The sequence below is a fragment of the Musa acuminata genome, chromosome BXJ2-2, assembly GCF_036884655.1.
Source record: "Musa acuminata AAA Group cultivar baxijiao chromosome BXJ2-2, Cavendish_Baxijiao_AAA, whole genome shotgun sequence".
Lineage (NCBI taxonomy): Eukaryota > Viridiplantae > Streptophyta > Magnoliopsida > Zingiberales > Musaceae > Musa > Musa acuminata.
In genome coordinates this window covers 12,500,369-12,519,725 of record NC_088339.1, presented here as the reverse complement: position 1 = coordinate 12,519,725, position 19,357 = coordinate 12,500,369, and the positions used below count along the sequence as shown (strand labels likewise).

At 39.6% G+C, this 19,357-nt stretch overlaps 2 protein-coding genes across 6 annotated transcripts in view; one reads left to right on the top strand and one right to left on the bottom strand.

Annotated features, from left to right (window-relative positions):
- The first annotated feature begins 3,674 nt into the window (after positions 1–3,674).
- Positions 3,675–16,914, top strand: LOC135605141 (uncharacterized protein At2g24330-like). 2 transcript variants are annotated; one of them, XM_065094881.1, is made up of 5 exons: positions 3,691–4,222; positions 7,523–7,667; positions 14,696–14,805; positions 15,968–16,382; positions 16,489–16,914. In XM_065094881.1, the coding sequence occupies exons 1-5, from the start codon at positions 3,944–3,946 to the stop codon at positions 16,707–16,709; spliced, it is 1,170 nt and encodes a 389-aa protein (XP_064950953.1). In that variant the 5' UTR covers positions 3,691–3,943; the 3' UTR covers positions 16,710–16,914. The 2 variants fall into 2 exon arrangements, with proteins under 2 accessions (XP_064950954.1, XP_064950953.1); XM_065094882.1 differs by lacking the exon at positions 14,696–14,805 and having other exon boundaries at positions 3,675–4,222; positions 7,523–7,648.
- A 636-nt stretch (positions 16,915–17,550) lies between these two features.
- LOC103972960 (THO complex subunit 1) overlaps positions 17,551–19,357 on the bottom strand; it is a 40,716-nt gene continuing 38,909 nt past the window's right edge. For 3 of the 4 annotated variants that reach the window (XM_065094878.1, XM_009387384.3, XM_065094879.1), the window contains 5 exons: positions 19,111–19,182; positions 18,897–18,947; positions 18,606–18,665; positions 18,358–18,507; positions 17,551–18,060 (listed from right to left, as the gene is read on the bottom strand). In XM_065094878.1, the coding sequence (XP_064950950.1) occupies positions 17,773–18,060; positions 18,358–18,507; positions 18,606–18,665; positions 18,897–18,947; positions 19,111–19,182 (621 nt within the window). In that variant the 3' untranslated portion in view covers positions 17,551–17,772. The remainder of the gene's footprint in view (positions 18,061–18,357; positions 18,508–18,605; positions 18,666–18,896; positions 18,948–19,110; positions 19,183–19,357) is intronic. The other variant, XM_065094880.1, reaches the window with a different exon arrangement.

Here is a 19,357-nt window from a genome sequence, read left to right as displayed (position 1 = left end):
CAAAAATTTTTGAAAACCAAAACTCCCGCCAAAGCCAAAGTCAAAGTCAACTTTCCCTCTATCTCCTAGGAGACCAAAAATTCAAAACCTCCTGCTCAAAGACTCATAGGGATTAGATACCTGCTCAGCCATCCTAGTCTCCAGTACTCGAGCAATGGTGCTCGGCCACATCAGTCTCCAATACCCGAGTTATGATGCTCGGTCATCCCAGTCTCCAGTATCCGAGCTATAGTGCTCGGCCACATCAATCTCCAATACCCGAGATATAGTGCTTGGCTATCCTAGTCTCCAGTACCCGAGATATGGTGCTCGGCCACATCAATCTCCAATACCCAAGATATAGTGCTCGACCATATCAGTCTCCAATACTCGAGTTATGGTGCTCAGCCATCCCAATCTCCAATACTAAGCTATGGTGCTCTGCCACATCAGTCTCCAGTACTCGAGTTATGGTTCTTGGCCATCCCAACCTCTAGTACCCGAGTTATGGTGCTCGGCCATCCCAGTCTCCAGTACCCGAGCTATGGTGCTCGGCCACATCAGTCTCCAGTACCCGAGCTATGGTGCTTGGCCACATTAGTCTCTAATACCCGAGTTATGGTGCTCGGCCATCCCAGTCTCCAGTACCCGAGCTATGGTGCTTAGCCACATTAGTCTCTAGTACCCAAGTTATGGTGCTCGTTCATCCCAATCTCTAGTACCCGAGCTACGATGCTCGGCCACATCAGTCTCCAGTACTCTGAGTTATGGTGCTCGGCCATCCTAGTCTCTAGTACCTGAGCTATGGTGCTCAGCCACATCAGTCTCCAGTACCCGAGCTATGGTGCTCAGCCATCCTAGTCTCTAATACCTGAGCTATGGTGCTCGGCTATCCTAGTCTCCAATACTCGAGCTATGGTGCTCGACCACATCAGTCCCTAATACCCAAGTAGCATTACTCGGCTAGTCATACGTAGTCCATCGATGCTACGCTCAGTCATCATCCGAGTAGCTGCTCAGCCAAACAAGGGCCTGAGTAGTGCTCCTTGACCACATCAATCCCCAATGCCCAAGCTATGGTGCTCGATAACGTTAGTCTCCAGTGCCCGAGCTATGGTACTCGGCCATACCAATCTCTAGTACCCGAGCAATGGTGCTCGGCCACATCAATCTCTAGTGCCCGAGCCATGCTGCTCGGCCAATCATATGGTCGTTCATCATTCACTTTCGACAAGTGCAACTTTCGATCAATACTCTAGTGCTCGAGCCATGCTGCTCGGCCAATCATATGGTCGTTCATCATTCGCTTCCGACAAGTGCAACTTTCGATCAATATCATTTCCCAAAGCTACGTCGCCCAACCAGTCTAGCATCAACCAATTACCAAGCCAACAATTCCTATACAATTGTCGATTCACTTAGGCAAAAAACACCTAGCCATCCCCCGAGCCCTTCTAGGAGGAGCTGGAGCATGACTCTTTCGGGGGGGAGAGAATGATAGGGCATGTTTTGATACCACACCCTTTGGCAACAATCCACAGCCACATTAGCACTGACATGGAGCTTCAAAGCCGATGTGGCGAACCACATCGGCACAACACTTCGGATTCAAACAAAACAACCATCCTCCCGCGCTGTACAAGGCCGTGCAAGGTATGTCACATGGTATGAAGCTACCCCGGAAAGCTCGGGATGGCGTCGACCCATATAGGTTGGACAGACGTCCGCACTGGAGATATGGGCTGACAGCTCAAGGGGTCGGCAGTCATCATTGAACCATGTAGGTATAAAAACCCATCACCTGGACAATGATAGAGATGAGACTTTTCTCTCTTATTCTTCTGCTCCACTTTAACTTAAGCTTCAGAGAGATCGAGTCGGGAAATCCACCTCCCGACCCCGACCTAAGTGCAAGGGCTCTCGACAGGAAAGCGGATAGTGAGGCCCACAGCACACCCGACCCGACATCTACTTCCTCCACTTGAGTCTCCACGTGAGTAGTCTTACACATTCGGGATTGGACCGAGCGGTGTGGACTCCTCGACGATGACGTAAGGGTTACCAACAGAAGTTGCGTGTGAGAAGGACAACAATCTCAACACTGCCATCTCACGTCAACCATTTAAGGTACCGGCAAGAAGGTAGAGAAATTTCAAGAACAAAGACCAAAAGAAATCCCAGAAGTAATCTACCATGAAACTAACGATGCGCAGATGTTTCAAACAAGAACGTTTTCCTGCGCAGTTAAATATGTTTAATGAACATATTCACATGAAGAAACAACAGAAACAAGGAAGAAAGACAAATTGAGGCGGGCGCACCACCGCCTTGCGCTTGCGTGCTTGCTTGCTCGGCAACAAATGCGGTCCGTTCCTGGACGTCAAAGAAACTCCCTTCGCTCCACTTGCACATATCTGATCGCCCGCGTCACGTCTCCTCCCGCAGCTTCCATCATCAGCCCCGCCATCGTTTTTCCTCTAATGAAACGTTCCTTGCCGTCTTCATCCATCAATTCTGCAGCTTCTGCCGACCATAGACTGTCCACGCCATTACTTGGCGCCTCTACAAATAGCCGCTAGCTTCCTCCACATTAATGCTGACTCAATAGAGAAGCAATTGGGCATCATGGGCGGCTGCATCGGCAGGAGCAGCAGCGTGCACCCGGCGGAACCCCACGACGGTCGGCGAGCCCCGACGATCGTCTGCCGGGTGAAGGTTCGGATGGCGACGAGGGAGTTCCAGGAGCTGCTCGCTCGCACGAATCCGGCGGAGATCGGGCCACTCATCGTGGAAGAGTTCCTGAGAGGAAGGTGGCCGGCCAGGGATGGCAGTCTCGCTGCCAGGAGTTTGGAGACGATCTTTGAGGAGATAGTTTGATCGTGTGACGAGCTCGTATGTACCCCAATCAATATACTTGTGCTTGTCGATCTTCTCATGAACTACTACGCATGAATGAGATTAATGGAGTAGAGCTTGTAAATTTAAAGCATTTCAAGTATCATAATATAATATACTGCCTACCTACCATATTATATTGTACCTTTTTCTTTCTCCTTTCTCTTTCGTTTCTCCTCTAAATGCGATGCTCAGAGGAGTGGCTTCAATCTTAATCCACATCAAATCTTGATTCTGACTTAGTTTTCTTTGTATCCGTTGATCAACAATCAATCAAGCATAAATCAATAAAGACCGCACAAAATTGTAAGAATCATTTCCCAATTTCTTCTTATCCTCCACAGACGTTGGTTCTAAAAATCTAAAAGATTCTACCCATCTCATCAACATATATAGAATACGACATATTTGTAAGAATATTCTTAATGTCTACGTTGCTTTAGAAAGATACCTTCTTTTTATATATCTAAAAGAATAAACATATTATAAATGAATTTCTACATATCTATCTGCCCTTATAAATATCAGATGCATCTCTTCAAACATTAAGAATTACGTATGTGCCCCTCTTTTTAATATTCATTAACAGTTCTACTACTAATTATGTTGACCGATGACGGGTTTGAATCAATTACAGTTTCAACTGACAGTCAGAGATTAATAATAAAAAAAATACATATATATATATATATATATATATATAATATAATATTACATCAGATATATATCCTTTGTATACATTTCACAATCAATCCTTTGCCTTTCCTTCCGACAGTAGAAAGATTAAAGTGCAGCAGGCAATGCGTGATGGGGGCGGAGGCTCGTTTAAAAGAGCAATTCTTTCTTTTGATGTAAAGAATAACCCCATTCCCCAAGCACATCCTATTTAATTCGGTAACCTCGGCCAAGCCAAGCCAAGAACCTACAACTTTCCTCTTCCTCTTCCTCTTCCTCTTCTTTGAGATCCGGTCACTATCATAAGACCGGTATCGATTACCGCTCCGATCTACACCCTCGCCCTCTTCCAATCGTCCCTGCTTCGTTGATCTGCTCTAATTTGCCTGCTTAGATGGCAGCGGACGATGCCGGTTCGGCCGGAGGTGCGGAGAACCTAGCTGCGGGGGCGCCACCACCACCACCTCCTCCTCCTTCTCCTCCCAAGAAGCAGCGGAGGGGGTTCGTGGCGCGGCTGTGGCACGGGATCTTTGCGGGGAGGAACGAGGACTATGAGAAACGGCTTCAGTACTTGTCCAAGGAGGAGGCTACAGTCCATTCGCGGATGAAGCACCGGGCGCAATCATCACGGCGGATCGTCCGCGATCTCATCGTCCTCTCCGTCATCCTCGAGGTGGCTCCTTCTTCTTGCCCATCGTTGAGTTGTTATGAACCTATCTGATGTTTTTTTTAGGAGTGTCTACTTTCGGATCTTGATCGGAATGACTGATTTAGCAGCCTATCGATCTTTAAGGCTTAGCTGATGACTGTTGCAATCCTATCATGGATACTTGGCTGTAGTTAGGGGGCGTTGGTTCATAGATTGGAGTAGGATACGCAGATTAGCTCTTAAATCTTGGTTCTAGAAGCGCCAAAAATTGCACAGTGTGGGTTTTCCCGATGACTAACACGAGGAAGTACCCCCTTTCTGTTCCTCATATTCAATGAAATGACCGCTAGAATCAAATCAATATATTCCTAGAATTGATGGATTCTTTTTCCGAGTTTATTATTGGAGACACTTGTCCATTTGTTTGACTTTTTAACTAATGTTTTTTATTTTTAGTCCAAAGTCCAAATTACATGGGAGGGTAATGTCATGATTTGGAACACAGTGTCAGTGAATTACTTCAGGCGATTCAGCGTGTTGCTTCGCTTCAGCCTTTTGGATTGTTTTAAAAATTTCTGCAGAGTTCGTTTCACAAGAATCCTTTGTGACTTGTGTGGGTAGTCTAGGTCTGTTCATGAGATGACATCTTAGTGGGCAACAAAATTGCCTTCCATCCCTTGAGTGTTTGATGTGGTGGACTTGCTGTTCTTACTAAGATATGTTTCCACATTTTGGCAACTTTTTTTTTTTTTTTTGTTTAAAAATGAAGGGAGAACCATATTGAGACCTATACTTCTCAGTATTCAGTCACCGTCCTCTCTTTAAAAGATCAAGGTCATTGCTATTGCTGTTGATTCCAACTAATATATGTATCATTTGGTAATTTCTGTTTGTTAAACTAAACAGACAGATCACGGTAAAGTGCAAGGTGGTGTTAGCCCAGTAAGTGGCAATTGGCATAGGCAGCGCTATTCAAAACCAGTGCAATATTGGCAGACCCTATAAGGATTGACCCTCACGGTGATAGGTTTGGACATAGGCCCACTACAATCTGGTGTGGACCAGCGTGGACTGAAAATCAAATTCTTGATTACTATACTTTCTCAGAAAATGTTTGAGGCCATTGCTAGGATCCAGCTTCGGATAGTGGATCTTTTATTGTAAGCATATTATTTGTATTCTTTTAATCTATAAGCATTGTAAGAGACATTTCATTGACCCCACCAAACTTACATGTTATTGTTTATTCCATTTCTTGGTTTTTTATGCCATTTTAATGCTTGTAGTGGGGCTATAGTAATCTTTCAAATTCTGTCATTCGTTTTTGTTCATTTTTTTATTTCCTATTTGAATCAGTAAATTAATTATAGCAAGCATTTAATATTCCAAGGGATTAATTTTCTTGGTATGTCCTGAGAGTTCTTTTATGAATGCTTTTATATTTCGTAATATATTTTTTTCATTCATACATAAATATCTTGGTTTCTGTTTTGCATTAATACTTGGGAATTATTCATATTAAAGAAACACATAAATGTTCAAATAAATCATATTGGCTGATTTACTGCACAAGTTGCAGTTTTTTTGTCTTTTTTCTTATTTCAATCTAATTTCATATTTGATGAAAGCTACATGCTTTAGTTTTTGAGAATTATCTCAATTTCTCCCAGAAATTATAAGAATAGCACACAAAAAAGGTTTGGTAAAATGTATGGAAGCCATGGAGGTAGAAAATTTTGTCGTTAGTGATTCATAATTCTGTCATCAAGTATTGGAAGAAGGCTTTTTGGTTATGTTCATGTTTCTTATCTCTATAAGTAAAAGCCAAAATGTGATGCTGTGAGGTTCACGACAACATGTTGAACCTTTGGAGCGACATAGATTGGATGGAGTGTGGAAAAAGGTTGATTTGAAGATTCATTCTGTTCTTTAAAATTATACAATATTCAAATTATTGTGCCCAAAAATTAGAAATCCTTTCACTTGACAGTCCCATGGATAATGAAAATCATCATTGCAAACAAAACCTTATGGAATGATTGATCATTTTAAGATATTGTCTTGCATTTTTAGCCCCCGTTGATCTCATGTTCTAGTTGCTCCTTTGCATTATGGTCAGGAGGAGTCAGAAAACCCATTTCTTTGTTTACAAGGGTAAGACTATGTCCATTGACCTCCTTAACCCCACATTGCATGGAACCTTGTGCATTGAGCCACCTTAGTGTTAGGTTGCATTTTTCAGTCTCTTGCTTTATTATGATTAAGAAACCTCTCATATTTATAATCTTATATATAGCCAATTAATAATATAATATGACATTTGGCAATTTTATTTTTAAATATTGTATAACTGCAGTTTACACAGTCTCAGATTTCATTCTTTTTATTCTTGGGTTCAATTGATGCCCTAGAGATCCTATCTGGAGAATGTCATTCTCAAAAACAAAAATTAAAAAATTTCAATTGGTTAATTAGAAATCATAAGATCAGTTCAAACTTTAAAGGTCCTATGCATTGTATTGTATGTGATGTGCCCCATGTTTTTCTTCACTAGTCCTGATCCAACGATGGAATCTTTATTGTTTAGGAGCATCTTGATCTGAATCCAAGGTGCTTGATCCAGTCTGATAATCAACAGTAACAATGGTGACAGATATGAAGGATAATAGACATTTTAGTTTTAAAGTTTTGATGTGAGGCCTTAGATTCTTGATTGGTGTATTACTGTCTTCTCTAGTCACCAAAATGAATACGAGGAGAATTGACTAAATGTTGCAACAAACAGAAACATGATTTTGAAAATTTGAAAATTCAGAATATGATTCAAATTGTACGTTTTGGTTTAGTTCTGACATTTTGATGATTGAAATGATATCCACTTTGATCTTTGAGAAATTCATATGTATCTGCTATTGAAGTAATGATAACTATGTTGGAAAAACTATTTATTTTATGTTGTTGAACAATTAACTTTGGTTACATTTAAGAAATTATCATGTGTTATTTAATTTGGATAAAAGTTTATGTTCATAATGTTGGTTGATATTATCATTTTAATCATATTCAATACGACTGAAGGTTTGTTTTAATTTGTTTAATATTGTTTTTTATTATTTTTAATATTTTATATTTTTACTACATAGAATTATTTATATAGTTTAAAATATTTTAAATTAAGTATGTGGTCTGACCAGTGACCTAGTGATGGTCGGGTCGCTTTTTGATTCAGTTCTGATAGCTATGATCTAAAGTCTATAATATAAAATTTAATTATGCATTTTGCTAACATATTGTGTTTTTTGTGGTTCATGATATTTCTACTAGGTGGCAGCAGTGGCTTATGCTATCATGACAACCAGATCAGCAGATATGAGCTGGAAGATGAGGGCTATACGAGTTCTTCCTATGTTTGTTTTACCTGGTTTATCTTCTATGATTTATTCAGCACTTGTAAGCTTCATGAGGATGCGTAAATATCTCAATCTCTACACTTGGACCTATTTTGTTTTTAGATCATATATATACATATATATCATGTCTTTTTTATTCCCATAACATCTTCCAGCATTAATATACTTTCATTGGCCCAATTTTAGAGCCTTGCTTACCTCTTATCTTAAGTTTTTAGATGGTTTTCTGTTAATTAAATTGCCATGTATATATATTTTGCACTTAGAAGATTTTGTTACAATGTTATTTTTGTAACATGCAAACATGAAGTGGATATCACTAGAGCAGATTTGTCTAGGATTTTGGATGACTAGGGACATCCTCATCTGATTGTGGTGTTATTTAAAAAATTTACTACTTAGAAGAAAATTAGCAATAATTTTATTGGTGAAACTGGTCATGCATTTTGAAGGACCTCTCAGATTGGTTTGATTTTAAATTACATTTTAAATTCTGTTTATATCATCTTCAATATCATTTTGCAGCACCTTTCATTTTAAAGGTAACATGTATGTGTTGCATCTCATAATATATTTGGTATTCAAACCAATATTTTTAATTTCTGGTATCAGATCCATACTAGTCCTGGCGTAGACTGATACTGGTCCAAACTGTACTGGTAGCTGGTACTGGTACATAACAAGTTTCAGAAAAAAACTGAAAAAATGCTAAAGAAAAAAAAAGTTATTGCCTGTTACAAGTCCTGTACTCGGTGGTACAAGCCTGTATCACGCAATTGGTGCAAGTCTTGTATCCGATGTAATGTCAGGTTACCTTGGTCCAACCACCCATACTAAAATCTTACTGGGGGATATTTGCAAACCTTGATTTAAACTGTAAAGCCAGTTGAATGGTCAACACAAATAACAAGGAGATATGAAACTTAGCATTTGTACTATTCTATCTTGTTTTGTCTCTAATTATGCCACTTATATTTCTTTAATGCTATATTTTCCCCAAAATAAAAGTATATTAAACTTCCCAAAAAATGATCTGCAAAGGTCCATACAAAAAATGGACTTTAAATCCGAAGGAATTCTCTCCTTACAAAATGCATTCACCTTGGTTACCCTTTCCCTAATCAGCAGCCCAATTGGCTATTTGGTTATCTTCTCTATAGCAGTGAGCACATGAAATTAAACAAATTGCTTAATTATAGCTTCTACATAGCCAATTATATTCTGATCTCCCATAGAGGGAGTTTTGCACTTGCAGCAATCTTTATAATTATCTAAAAGTCAATATCCAACTGCACCCTATAAATACCTTCCTGTCAAGGCAATTTGAATCCTTCCTTAATTGCTAGAGCCTCAGATTGTGAAGGTGAGTAACCTTACATATATTTGTGTGCATACAATGGACACATACTCGCATCATCTCACAACACAAAGCTTAGTCACCCGTCCTGCAAGAGAACAGAGCCACCAATATTTATCTTGATCACTCCTTTGGATGGTTTTTCCCATTTAAGAGAAATGAGATTCACTATTTAATCCCGTCAAAATTAAATTTTCTAGCAGAATTACTAGTGGCTGCAGTGGATTGAGCCCGGATACCTCTAACATTAGGCCATGACTGAGTAAAAATTTTAGCATTTCTACCTTTCCAAATAAACAAAAAGCATATCAGCTATTATAGCCATCAACAGGATTCCTTGCGGCACTCCCCTCCCTTAATCCGGTCAGTATCACAAGACCCCCACAAAATGAAACATGCTACCTTGTTTCCCAGCAACCAACTCCCAAACCTCTGAGAGAAATCACACTAAAAAGAACAGGTGACTCACATGCTCAGAAGCCATCTCACATGTAGGACATCTCAACATTGAAATTCAGCTAGCTAGTCTCTAAGTAGTTGAAAGACACTTATGAAGAAGCTTCCAACAAAAAAATTATATTATAAGAGAAATAGGAATTCTCATCGCCTTTCTAACCCTCCCATATGACAGAATCAGGCTTCATATCCCTCAGGTTCATGGAGCCAGATTCAGCAGTAGCTAAGCCTCTTGGATCTAGCTTCCAAATCCATCTGTCCTTACGACATATTGCGATCTCTATTCTACTCAATCTGTTCATAACCTCGAGGTATTTTGAGGCAGATTTAGCCATAGCTAAGCCTCTCTACCGTTTGCAGTAGAGACATTTAAAGCTGACATCACAAGAATGCCACTGGTCTTACCCTCATATAGCATGAGCATAAGAAGGACTGTTTGATCAACACCACCTCCCTCCCTTGGCATGTGTTCCTCACTTGTCTTATTGTCAACCCTGTAACCCATCTTCTTTGACGCTAGCAACATCCCAAAAGAAGCCACAGAGGACTCAGAAGGTTTTTTCCTGCTGCTGAACTCTGCTCCGGGTGCCTAACCATTGATTTGAGTCACCCCTTGCCCACCTCAATCTCCAGTCGAGCCACCTTTTCCAAAGGTGTGGCAGCTCCATCTAGGAGAACCTTAAGGGGACAAACCTCTTTCTTATGACCTTAATTACCACTACTAAAACACACAATATGAATACTTTCATAGTCTAGATTTGGAACACCCCAAAATTAGGTTCACCTATCCAAACCCTTTAGAGAAGCAATTTGTTGGTATCTGTTTCCACATATACCATAATATAGTTTCCCTTTCTAACCTTAGTGACCTGATATCCACCTTAAGCTGTGATCAATGCGACTAATTGGAAGATGCATTCCTGGTTGCAATACTCCATCGGCAAACCTGGAAGTTGAATCCAAATTGGAGCTGTACCAATTTTCTTCATGAATGGCTGAAAATTATGTTTATAGGGTATGAGTTGTAGGACACCTCCCCTAAAATTTGTAAACACCTTAAGAGCATCTGAGTCATTCTGAAATTAGAACAAGAAAGAACCCCATTTAATTATAGAAATAGACAGACCAAATATTAGGAAGAAAGTTTCTAACCATAGAGAGGGGAGGGGGTCGGCAGAAAAACTTATCTATGAAGCAAGTAGCCCAAGGGTGCCACTGCTCTAGCTTCAATTCCTCGAACTTGAGGGAGTTCCTAGTTGAAGCTTTTTGGTACTTTTGTTGAAGGGGTTTTTCTACTTCAGCACATTTTTGTAAAAGTATGTTTTGTATTAGCTGCATATGCTAGAAGTTATAAGTGTAGGAAAGGTCAACATCTTGTTATGTGCTTTGATTTAGTTACATCCTCAAGCAAGGAGTAGAATATTTGGGTGTTCTTGTAGTAGTTTTATAGTGGTACATGTTTGAAGGTTAATAAAGGAAATGATTGGTGTTAAAAATGAATTAGGAATAATAAATAAATCTAGAAAATTTGATGAATAGATATATTGTGGCACTGATAGTGCTGTTGATGGTGATGGTGACATCGGTGGCAACAGTGGTGGCAGCCATTGTTGTGATAGTGATGGTCAGAGATGATTATAGTGGTGTCTGTAAAAATTGTGGCAATGCTGATACTGACCATGATGATGGCAGTGTCATTAATGGTCTTAATGGGGTGTAAGGACAATAGTGATGACGACAATGATCGATAACACACATGGTGGTGACTCAGATTAGTAAAGTTGTAGACACAACTAAACTGAAAATTTTTTGAGAAATATTTGGTAGGTCTTCAAATTCTATTCACAATCAGGAAACTGGATATGTAATTTTCTAAGAAGTTTTCAATTTATAATTGTTAAACATGTTTTCATGTGGTTTTCAGCATTCTTAGAAATTTTATTAAAAATGAAAAAAATTTATGAAGCATTGTATATTTTCCTTGGAATCCGGAAAGTTTTCCTGAATTTTTAATTTTTTTTAACAATGTTAACATTGTGAAAGGGAATTCCCATGGAAAATCAATTCTCATGGAATCTTTCTGCAACCATAGTGCACCCTACAGTAGGGCACAACAACATGGATAAGTTTAACATCCATTTAATTGATTAGATATGGATTAAATATCTCTTACAAGTAGAGAACATGTGATAATTTGTCTTGGGAATCACCAATGATATCACACTCTTTTTACTCAAACCTGTATTTTCTTTGAAAGAGAGACATCTATCTATTTATTTGTCAAAAAGGTAGTTTGGTACATTGGCCATGCATTACAAAATCATCTCCCCATGCATGAGGAAAAACTATCAAGGCGACTAAAGTTGCTGAAACAATGTGCCAACTGATTAGAATTCCTGGGTAAGTAACTAAACCAAATCACATTAACTTCATTAGCTAATTCCAGGATATTAGACAGTTGGTTCCAAGGACCGAGTAGCGCTGGAGTTGTTGGGAAAGCTAATGATCTCCTAGTCATCTGTCCAATCCAGAGATGGAATCCTTCTCTTTAGCTCTTTGAAGTCCATGTAGCACCGCATATAATTCAGCATATGATGCATTCATTTTCCTGGATGCACCACATCCAACAACAAAGATGTCCCTTGTGGCTCCATTTTATGATGTAACCTGAGTCTTCAAAACTTGAAGGTGAAAGGAGCTATCATATTCAATCATACAGTGAAAATGATGTCCGATGCTGTTAGTAGAAGGAATATTCATTGGAGCCCCACTAGAAGGGTTGTTGGTCAGATCAAGCACTTTGCACAAAATGGACTAAGGTTTAGTTTGGTAGATATGAAAGTGGGACTTGTTACTGCTCAACCTGAGCATCCAAAGTGAATTAGTAATAATGCATCGAACCATAATAGTTTCTTGTTTCCCCTGGTCAGGCATTTCTTCAAGCTAATCACCATTTAATTAATTGTCAAAGTGTCTGAAACAAGAGTTTACATGTGATTGAATTACATTCCAGTCAGCAGAAGCAAAGGAGCATTTTGGAAAGACATGTGAATTAGAGTCATTGAACATTTTACAGACAGGACAAGGGTTAACTTGAGAGAGAAATATTCGAGCAAATAGAACAAAACAGAGGAGTCTATTCCAGAGTAATTTCCGTAGGAAAAGTTTCACTTTGGGGGAAACGTTAAGGCTCCACATCATCTTCCAACCAAACCAAGCTTCCTCCCTATTATCAGAAACGTCCTTGAAGATCCCTGCATGAAGTAGAGATAAGCTAGTTTAGCAATTAGGCTTCCAAAAGGAAAACATGTCCAAACCCAAAAGGTCACTATTGGGGTATGAAGAACATAAATATCATATATTTTCTCCTAAAACAAAGGAATGAAAGAGACTGTTAATCACACTATGATTCCTTGAGAGTAGTTCGATCATCAGGGATAATATTGATGTGGTTGGGTCTAACAGATTTGAGCTTGGTCGATGTTTGACTCGAACCCAATGGCTGTTTAGGGAGTCGTCTTCCCTAGGGGTTCTTAGGAGAAACCTTAGCAGTACCTTCCTGTATGCTAGGAGCGGTGGTCTCTTTGGCCAAGGAGCACGAGTTCATTCTATGACAGACCATTCCACAAGAAAAGCAGAGGTTGGGGAGGTTTTTGAAAGCCATGGATTAGAAAATCTATAAGGAGCTTACTCTTATCCAAAGTCCTTGAAGGATAGGGTTAGAGAAGGCCATTATAATGTAGACTCTAGTGAATTTAGCTCTCGTACTTGTGAGCATAATACTATCTATTTTTAGGGGTTTTTCTAGATGGGAGGCTATCTGTTGCATCAGTTCAAGGGAAAGGCCTAGAAATAAAATTCATGTAGGTGCTGAGACAACCTTCTCTCAAAGAAATTAGAAGTTCTCTGCAGCAAAAGAGTGAGGGCTCTTCCTTTGACAAACCAAGGGCCTCTTGTGAGGACCCTTAACATTTCTTCTTTGGTGGAGAAACAGAAACAAAAAAAAGAACTATTTGCAAGATCTATGATGATTATCTTCGATTGAAAGCCCCCAAAGATAGGTTTGGTTGTATGTCTTTTTGATATATATAAGATAGGTACAATATTCTCTCAATTAAAATTGAAGCAATTTGATGTCTGATCCAGGCCCATATGACACGATCGACTGATTGAAGAGACAAACAATAGAGGTTGGAGATAGCTAAATAAATGGCTAAGGATTCCCCTTCAGATTATGTGAGAATTACCCAACTTAAGCTATGAGGATGAATGAAATTTCTTTTTTTATAAGGAAGAACAAAATAATGACTCAAATCATAGTCTAATTCGTTATTTTATGTTTACTAATTGACATTATGTATAGCTCAAGCCATTCAAGGAGAAAAACCTCCAAGAAATAGAATTTCCCAAAGAGTGGTTAACGTATGATATTCATATAAAGATTCTATTTTCTTTTTTTTTGAAACCTCGGCGAAGATTAGTTTGGGAAGGAGAGGGTGAAGAGCAAGAAGAGGAGGTTATTGAGGATTTGGACCAGTATTGGTGGGGTTGGGGGGTTCACTGGGAGTAGGGAGTGGGGAGGGAGAAGGAGATGAAGCATCGGGGGAGGGAGAGGAGGAAGAGGCCATCGCGATCGGAAAAAAGTCAAACCTGTACTTTTTTGTTATATCCTCTAAATAATACATCGTAAATAGACTTGCACTCATATAGATATCACCAACCCCTTATGAAAAGATGATATATTTAGATGGAAAATATGGATCTTACCAATATAACTGAAAGTTTCTAACAGCAAGAACCACAACCTAGAGGAAAGAATACATTCCCGACAAAGATTACTTTTCCCATATTTTGAAGTCCTCAATATAAACTTATAATCTCTACTTGTTTATACTGATCTATGTTTATAAAGAGTACACACACATGCACTATATATATATATATATATAGTCAGTCCATGTGGATGTAAGCTAGTTACTTCTAATGAAGGTTTCAAGTACATGTTACATCCTACATAGTCACATGTGTTTCTGCCAAAGTGGTTATTGAATTAGTAGCATATTTAATGTGTTCCATTTCCTATAAAATTTACGTTGACATCTTTTGGCTTTTGTTGGAAAGTTAACATCTTTTGTTTGGTTCATGATTCACCTCAGCAGTAGTTTCTTTATTGTGTTGTATGTGGATTTTCTCAGGTTATTTACATTTGTTTGATCATTGTTTTTCCTATATGCCATTGTGCACTTCAACTAACTCCAAAATTGCTATATGTAGTTGATCACAAGGACCAGAAGACACTTGAAAGGCTGCGAGCTGAGAGGAAAGCGAAGATCGATGAGCTTAAAGAGAGAACAAACTATTACACCACACAACAACTAATTCAGGTGATTAGCTAATAATAGTCAGATACAATGATTTAAAAAGTGCTATGCGTCAAAAGGCACTAAGATCCAAAAATGCCCGAGGCGCTAGGCGCTCGCTCGAGCGAAACGAGGGGCTAAAATATAAAAATATATAATATAATTAATAAATATAATTATTTAAAATTTTAAATAAAAATATGCTATTAAATTAAGAAAATCTATTATTAATCTATTAACTGTATTAAAAATTAATAATTTCAAATAAACCTAACAATATTAACAGTATACTGTTGTATACTATTAACAACATACAGTATACTGTTAACAGTATACAGAAGGAGAAGGAAGAGTGTAAGGGGGTGCTGACTGAGAAAAGAGGAAGCGACAGCGGCAGCCGGAGCGGGAGTGTAAGGAGGCAGCGGCAGCGGGAGCGGGAATGTAAGGGGCCAGCGGGAGTGGGAGTGTAAGGAGGCAGCGACAGCGGGAGTGTAAGGAGGCAGCGACAGCGGGAGCAGGAGCGGCGAGCAGCGGCAGCGGTTGCGAGTAGCGACAGCGGCAAGTAGCGAGCGCGGGAGTGAAAGCGGCAACGAGTAGGGTTAGCCGGTTAGGGTTGGGCAATGACAACTGATATCGATTTTAATTGGTTCGATTGAACCAACTAACCACCGGAGACCGAACCAGACCTAAAATCTTGGTTCAGTCGCCTGGTTTAACACAGGCGCTTGCCCGAAGTGCCCAACGCCTGGGCTCGGGCAAGCGCCTAGGCGGTGCCTCTTTGAAGCGCGTCGCCTGGAAGTTTAGTGAGGCGCTCGGGCCTTGCCTCGCCTCGCCCAAGCGCCTAGGCGAGCGCCCAAGCGCCTTTTTAAATCACTGGACAGATAATGTTTCTGTTAGATACTGTGATACTACATGTGCATGTTATTACACACACACACATATATAGAAGGTTTTGCAAATCTGACCGGAGCCTGAACATCTCAGATGTACATCTTACACCTGTGTACATATATATTCCAAACTTCCACCCTGTTGGTTCTTGGACTATAGGGAATAAAAACCTTGAAAATCCATGGTAGAAATAAACATGGTGCAATTCAATCTCAAATCCTCAATAGTATTATGCTTCTTTTATTTGGTTTTCTTTTTAGTCGTGTTAAATTAAATTCTGGCCTTTCATCTCCAGAAATATGACCTTGATCCTGCTGCAAAGGCTGCAGCAGCAACAGTTCTGGCATCTAAGTTGGGGGCTGACTCTGGTCTGAAAGTTTATGTTGGAGATGAACCAAATACAAGTACAGTGGCAAAAGGCAGTGATGCTGACCCTGTCATAACCACTGGGCTGAGGAACAGGAAACAATCACATGCAAGAAGCAATAGCACTGGGAGCACTATTGTATCTCAAATGGTCAACGAAACTTCGGACGAGCTTGGGGTCGATGACCAAGAAATTTCCGCTCAGACTCAGAAGGTTGTTGAACACTACAAAGCCTCTGGTGCTAGTGATGGTGGTTGGATTGCTCGTATAGCTGCATTGCTTGTGGGTGAGGATCCATCGCAGAGCTATGCACTCATATGTGGCAACTGCCATATGCATAATGGTTCGTGGAATGGACATTCATGTTCCCTTTTTTATATAAGTAGCAACAAATCGCTTGGTGCTATATCTATAGAAAGCAAACTAGTCAACTGACTTTGTTTTTACAGGACTGGCAAGGAAAGAAGATTATCCTCGCATATCTTACTACTGTCCTCATTGTCGTGCGTTGAATACATCTCAGCAATCAGGAGAGCCTGATTCAGGTTCCAGTTCAGGCAGGGGCATTTCATATGCTTCGGTTGATGCCAAATATGATAACAATGCAGAAGTTCCTAAGTTGCCAACTGGTGAAAAGGATGATAAAGAAGATGCCCTAGAGGTTAGTTGATGATTATGGAATTACAGATTCTTGTTGTGCTTTCTTCTTCTTTGTTCTATTGATTGTGGCACTTGTGTTTGGAATGTAGAAGTTCTCTCTCTCTCTCTCTGTAACATAATGACACCACATAATTGCATGTTTTAGTGGTTGTTTTTGTTGTCAAGTCATCCTCAACATATCAAGTTTGGGAACTTAAAAAGAGCCTTTCAGCTTGTGGGATCCTCGAGTCACTTTCAAGTGTTGCTTGAATCAGATTCTGCTTCGAGACATTTTTGTTATGAAATGAAGAATTAGTCAAACTAAGGATTCTGATTTGAAATAATAATAGGTAGGACTTGAATGATCGCTCGACGATTTCCTACATCCGCAAAGGACCCAAGGTTACATGTGGATGATCTCGAGGCCCTGTAGGCGCATTTCACAATGGACAATACTAGCTGATTTCATTTCGAAGACGAAGTGTCTTTAATAATATGATCAACGGTTAAATAGATGAACCAGGTAAGAAGGTAACCGTGTTATTTTTGAAGAGCAGCAGCGAGCTGCACTTGTATCCCTTCTTATACGGGACATGGGATTTTGTGTTTGCCGTGTTGCCTCGGGAAGGAAGCCACAACTGGTAGCTGGAGAATTTGATGGGCGTTGTTACTGCGGGCTCAGGGATCCGCTCATATCACAACCCATCTGATAATAAGCATCTCTAACGATCGTACAACATGGTTACTATTAAATTCCCTCTCGTATCAGTTGTCCTAACCTACCCTTATTATGTATGACATATAACGTTACATACTCTCCAAAATTTTCCGATGATATATTCTATAACGTGAGTCGATCATGACACATGGAATGTCTTAAAAGGCCTCAATTGAGAGTGTTTATAGACAGATAAAACATCTGGTTCTTGCTCCCGGTTAGCAATATACAACTCATTAAGATTTGAAGAAAATGAGAGCTCTATATAACAGTGCAGTTTCATCTTTTCTGGGATTCTATTGCTGTCTCGATCAGCAGCTGAGAGAGGCAGAAAGCTGCTACAACTCACCTTTCCTGATTTGCAGAGACTAAGAAATCAGTTTTCTTTGCGAGTGCTACGTGTATCTCTGCTTGTTGGGTTGCCATCTTCCTTTGGACTTGTTTCATCATGAACTGCAGCCTCAACCTCCATTTTGACATCATTTTTAGCATCCCCTTCGGCTTCACCTTCAGCTTCAGATTGGCCAGCCTCATGGCCAGAGTCCATATCAGGGCTCTGCTTCTGAACTTCTCCAGCTGTAGCATCAGAGTCCATAGGAGCCACTCCATCTTCAAGCTCAGCTCCACTACCAACACCATCAGTCTCAACTGCAGCTGATGCTACCTAAACATAGAAAATTAGTTTACATCTTCAGCGCCTCTTGCTATAAAGAATGAGTTTGAGATATTCTGAAGAAAGGATGTTAGAGTCGATCATTCCAAACTCAAAATGCATCTGTACAATCAGTGTTGATGTTGGTTCTGAGTTAATGGTTTGTAGTATAGCAAAAGAAAAAGGGCAAACCACTTCAACAACGTCCAAGCAGTTAAAGATTTTGAAATTCTTCAGAATATAGATTGTCCGAGAATAAAATCGAGGTGCGTGGTGTTTAACATAGGTTATCAAAGGATTTGCAACTACCTGACTATCTTCGGGCTGCGCTGCGGCACCTTTTGCTTCTTCCTTTTTAGCTCGTTTTGTCTTGTCACCAGGTTTTGTATGAAACTTGGACCGAACCTCCGGTGGTAGAAGTTCTGGTGGTACAACTCCTTCGATGCCATGATCAGTAAACTATATCAAACAAATAATTGCAATTGTATCCAGTTAAAGAACAGATAATTGTGATCCTCTTGTAGATATTCATATGTTCTTTAGAAAGTGAACCGTACTCGAGAAAATCCTTCCAAGTCCTGTCGAGCTGAAAATCGTAGGCCTTTCCAACAGTAAACCTGGCATATCAAAACCATAAATAGCAGATAACTTTTGGATCATAATGAATTTTTCATCTCAACAGAAAATTTAAGCTAGTAAGGTTCCTCAACAAATAATTAACTCGAAAATGAGACATTCGTTTCAATAACTACTGTATTGTATTGTCCACTAACACTCCAAGATGCATTATCATTCTGTGGCAGTTAAATAGTCAAAACCAAAAAATATCACCAAAACCTGTGACTTACACGATTGTTTTTATGATGATATTCAGCTTCAATTCCAGCAGAAACATCCATCTGCAATAGTTGAAGACACGTTACGTGCTTAAGACATCCAATAAAAGGATCCAACAGTGTATAGAGAGGAAAATAATTTCACTACTCAGACAATACTATTTTAAACCTTGCCTGTTTAAGTTGAACACAAATAACTACCGAAAATAGGTGATAAAATGCTTACATCCTCTCCAAGAGGTTTCCAATACTCGGTGACTGAGGGCATTCGAACACGCTGAGGGTCAGTCAAAGCATTCTGAATTTGGAAGACAACAAAATTAGAACAGGCAATAGAAATCTAATAGTGAAGTTGTTAAGTTAAGCAATGTGATACAAAACCATCATGTACACACATGTATGCAAACTAGTCTTATCAAAGACTAGTAGGCAATTTATAAGGAAAAGTTTGACAGTAAGTTTAGGTACTTTAT

Excerpts from the sequence above, each read along its gene's own strand:
- LOC135605141 (XM_065094881.1), top strand. The coding sequence starts at position 3,944 with ATGGCAGCGGACGATGCCGGTTCGGCCGGAGGTGCGGAGAACCTAGCT. Across the intron at positions 4,223-7,522 it reads TCCTCTCCGTCATCCTCGAG|GTGGCAGCAGTGGCTTATGC; the intron begins GTGGCTCCTTCT and ends TATTTCTACTAG. Across the intron at positions 16,383-16,488 it reads CAACTGCCATATGCATAATG|GACTGGCAAGGAAAGAAGAT; the intron begins GTTCGTGGAATG and ends TTGTTTTTACAG.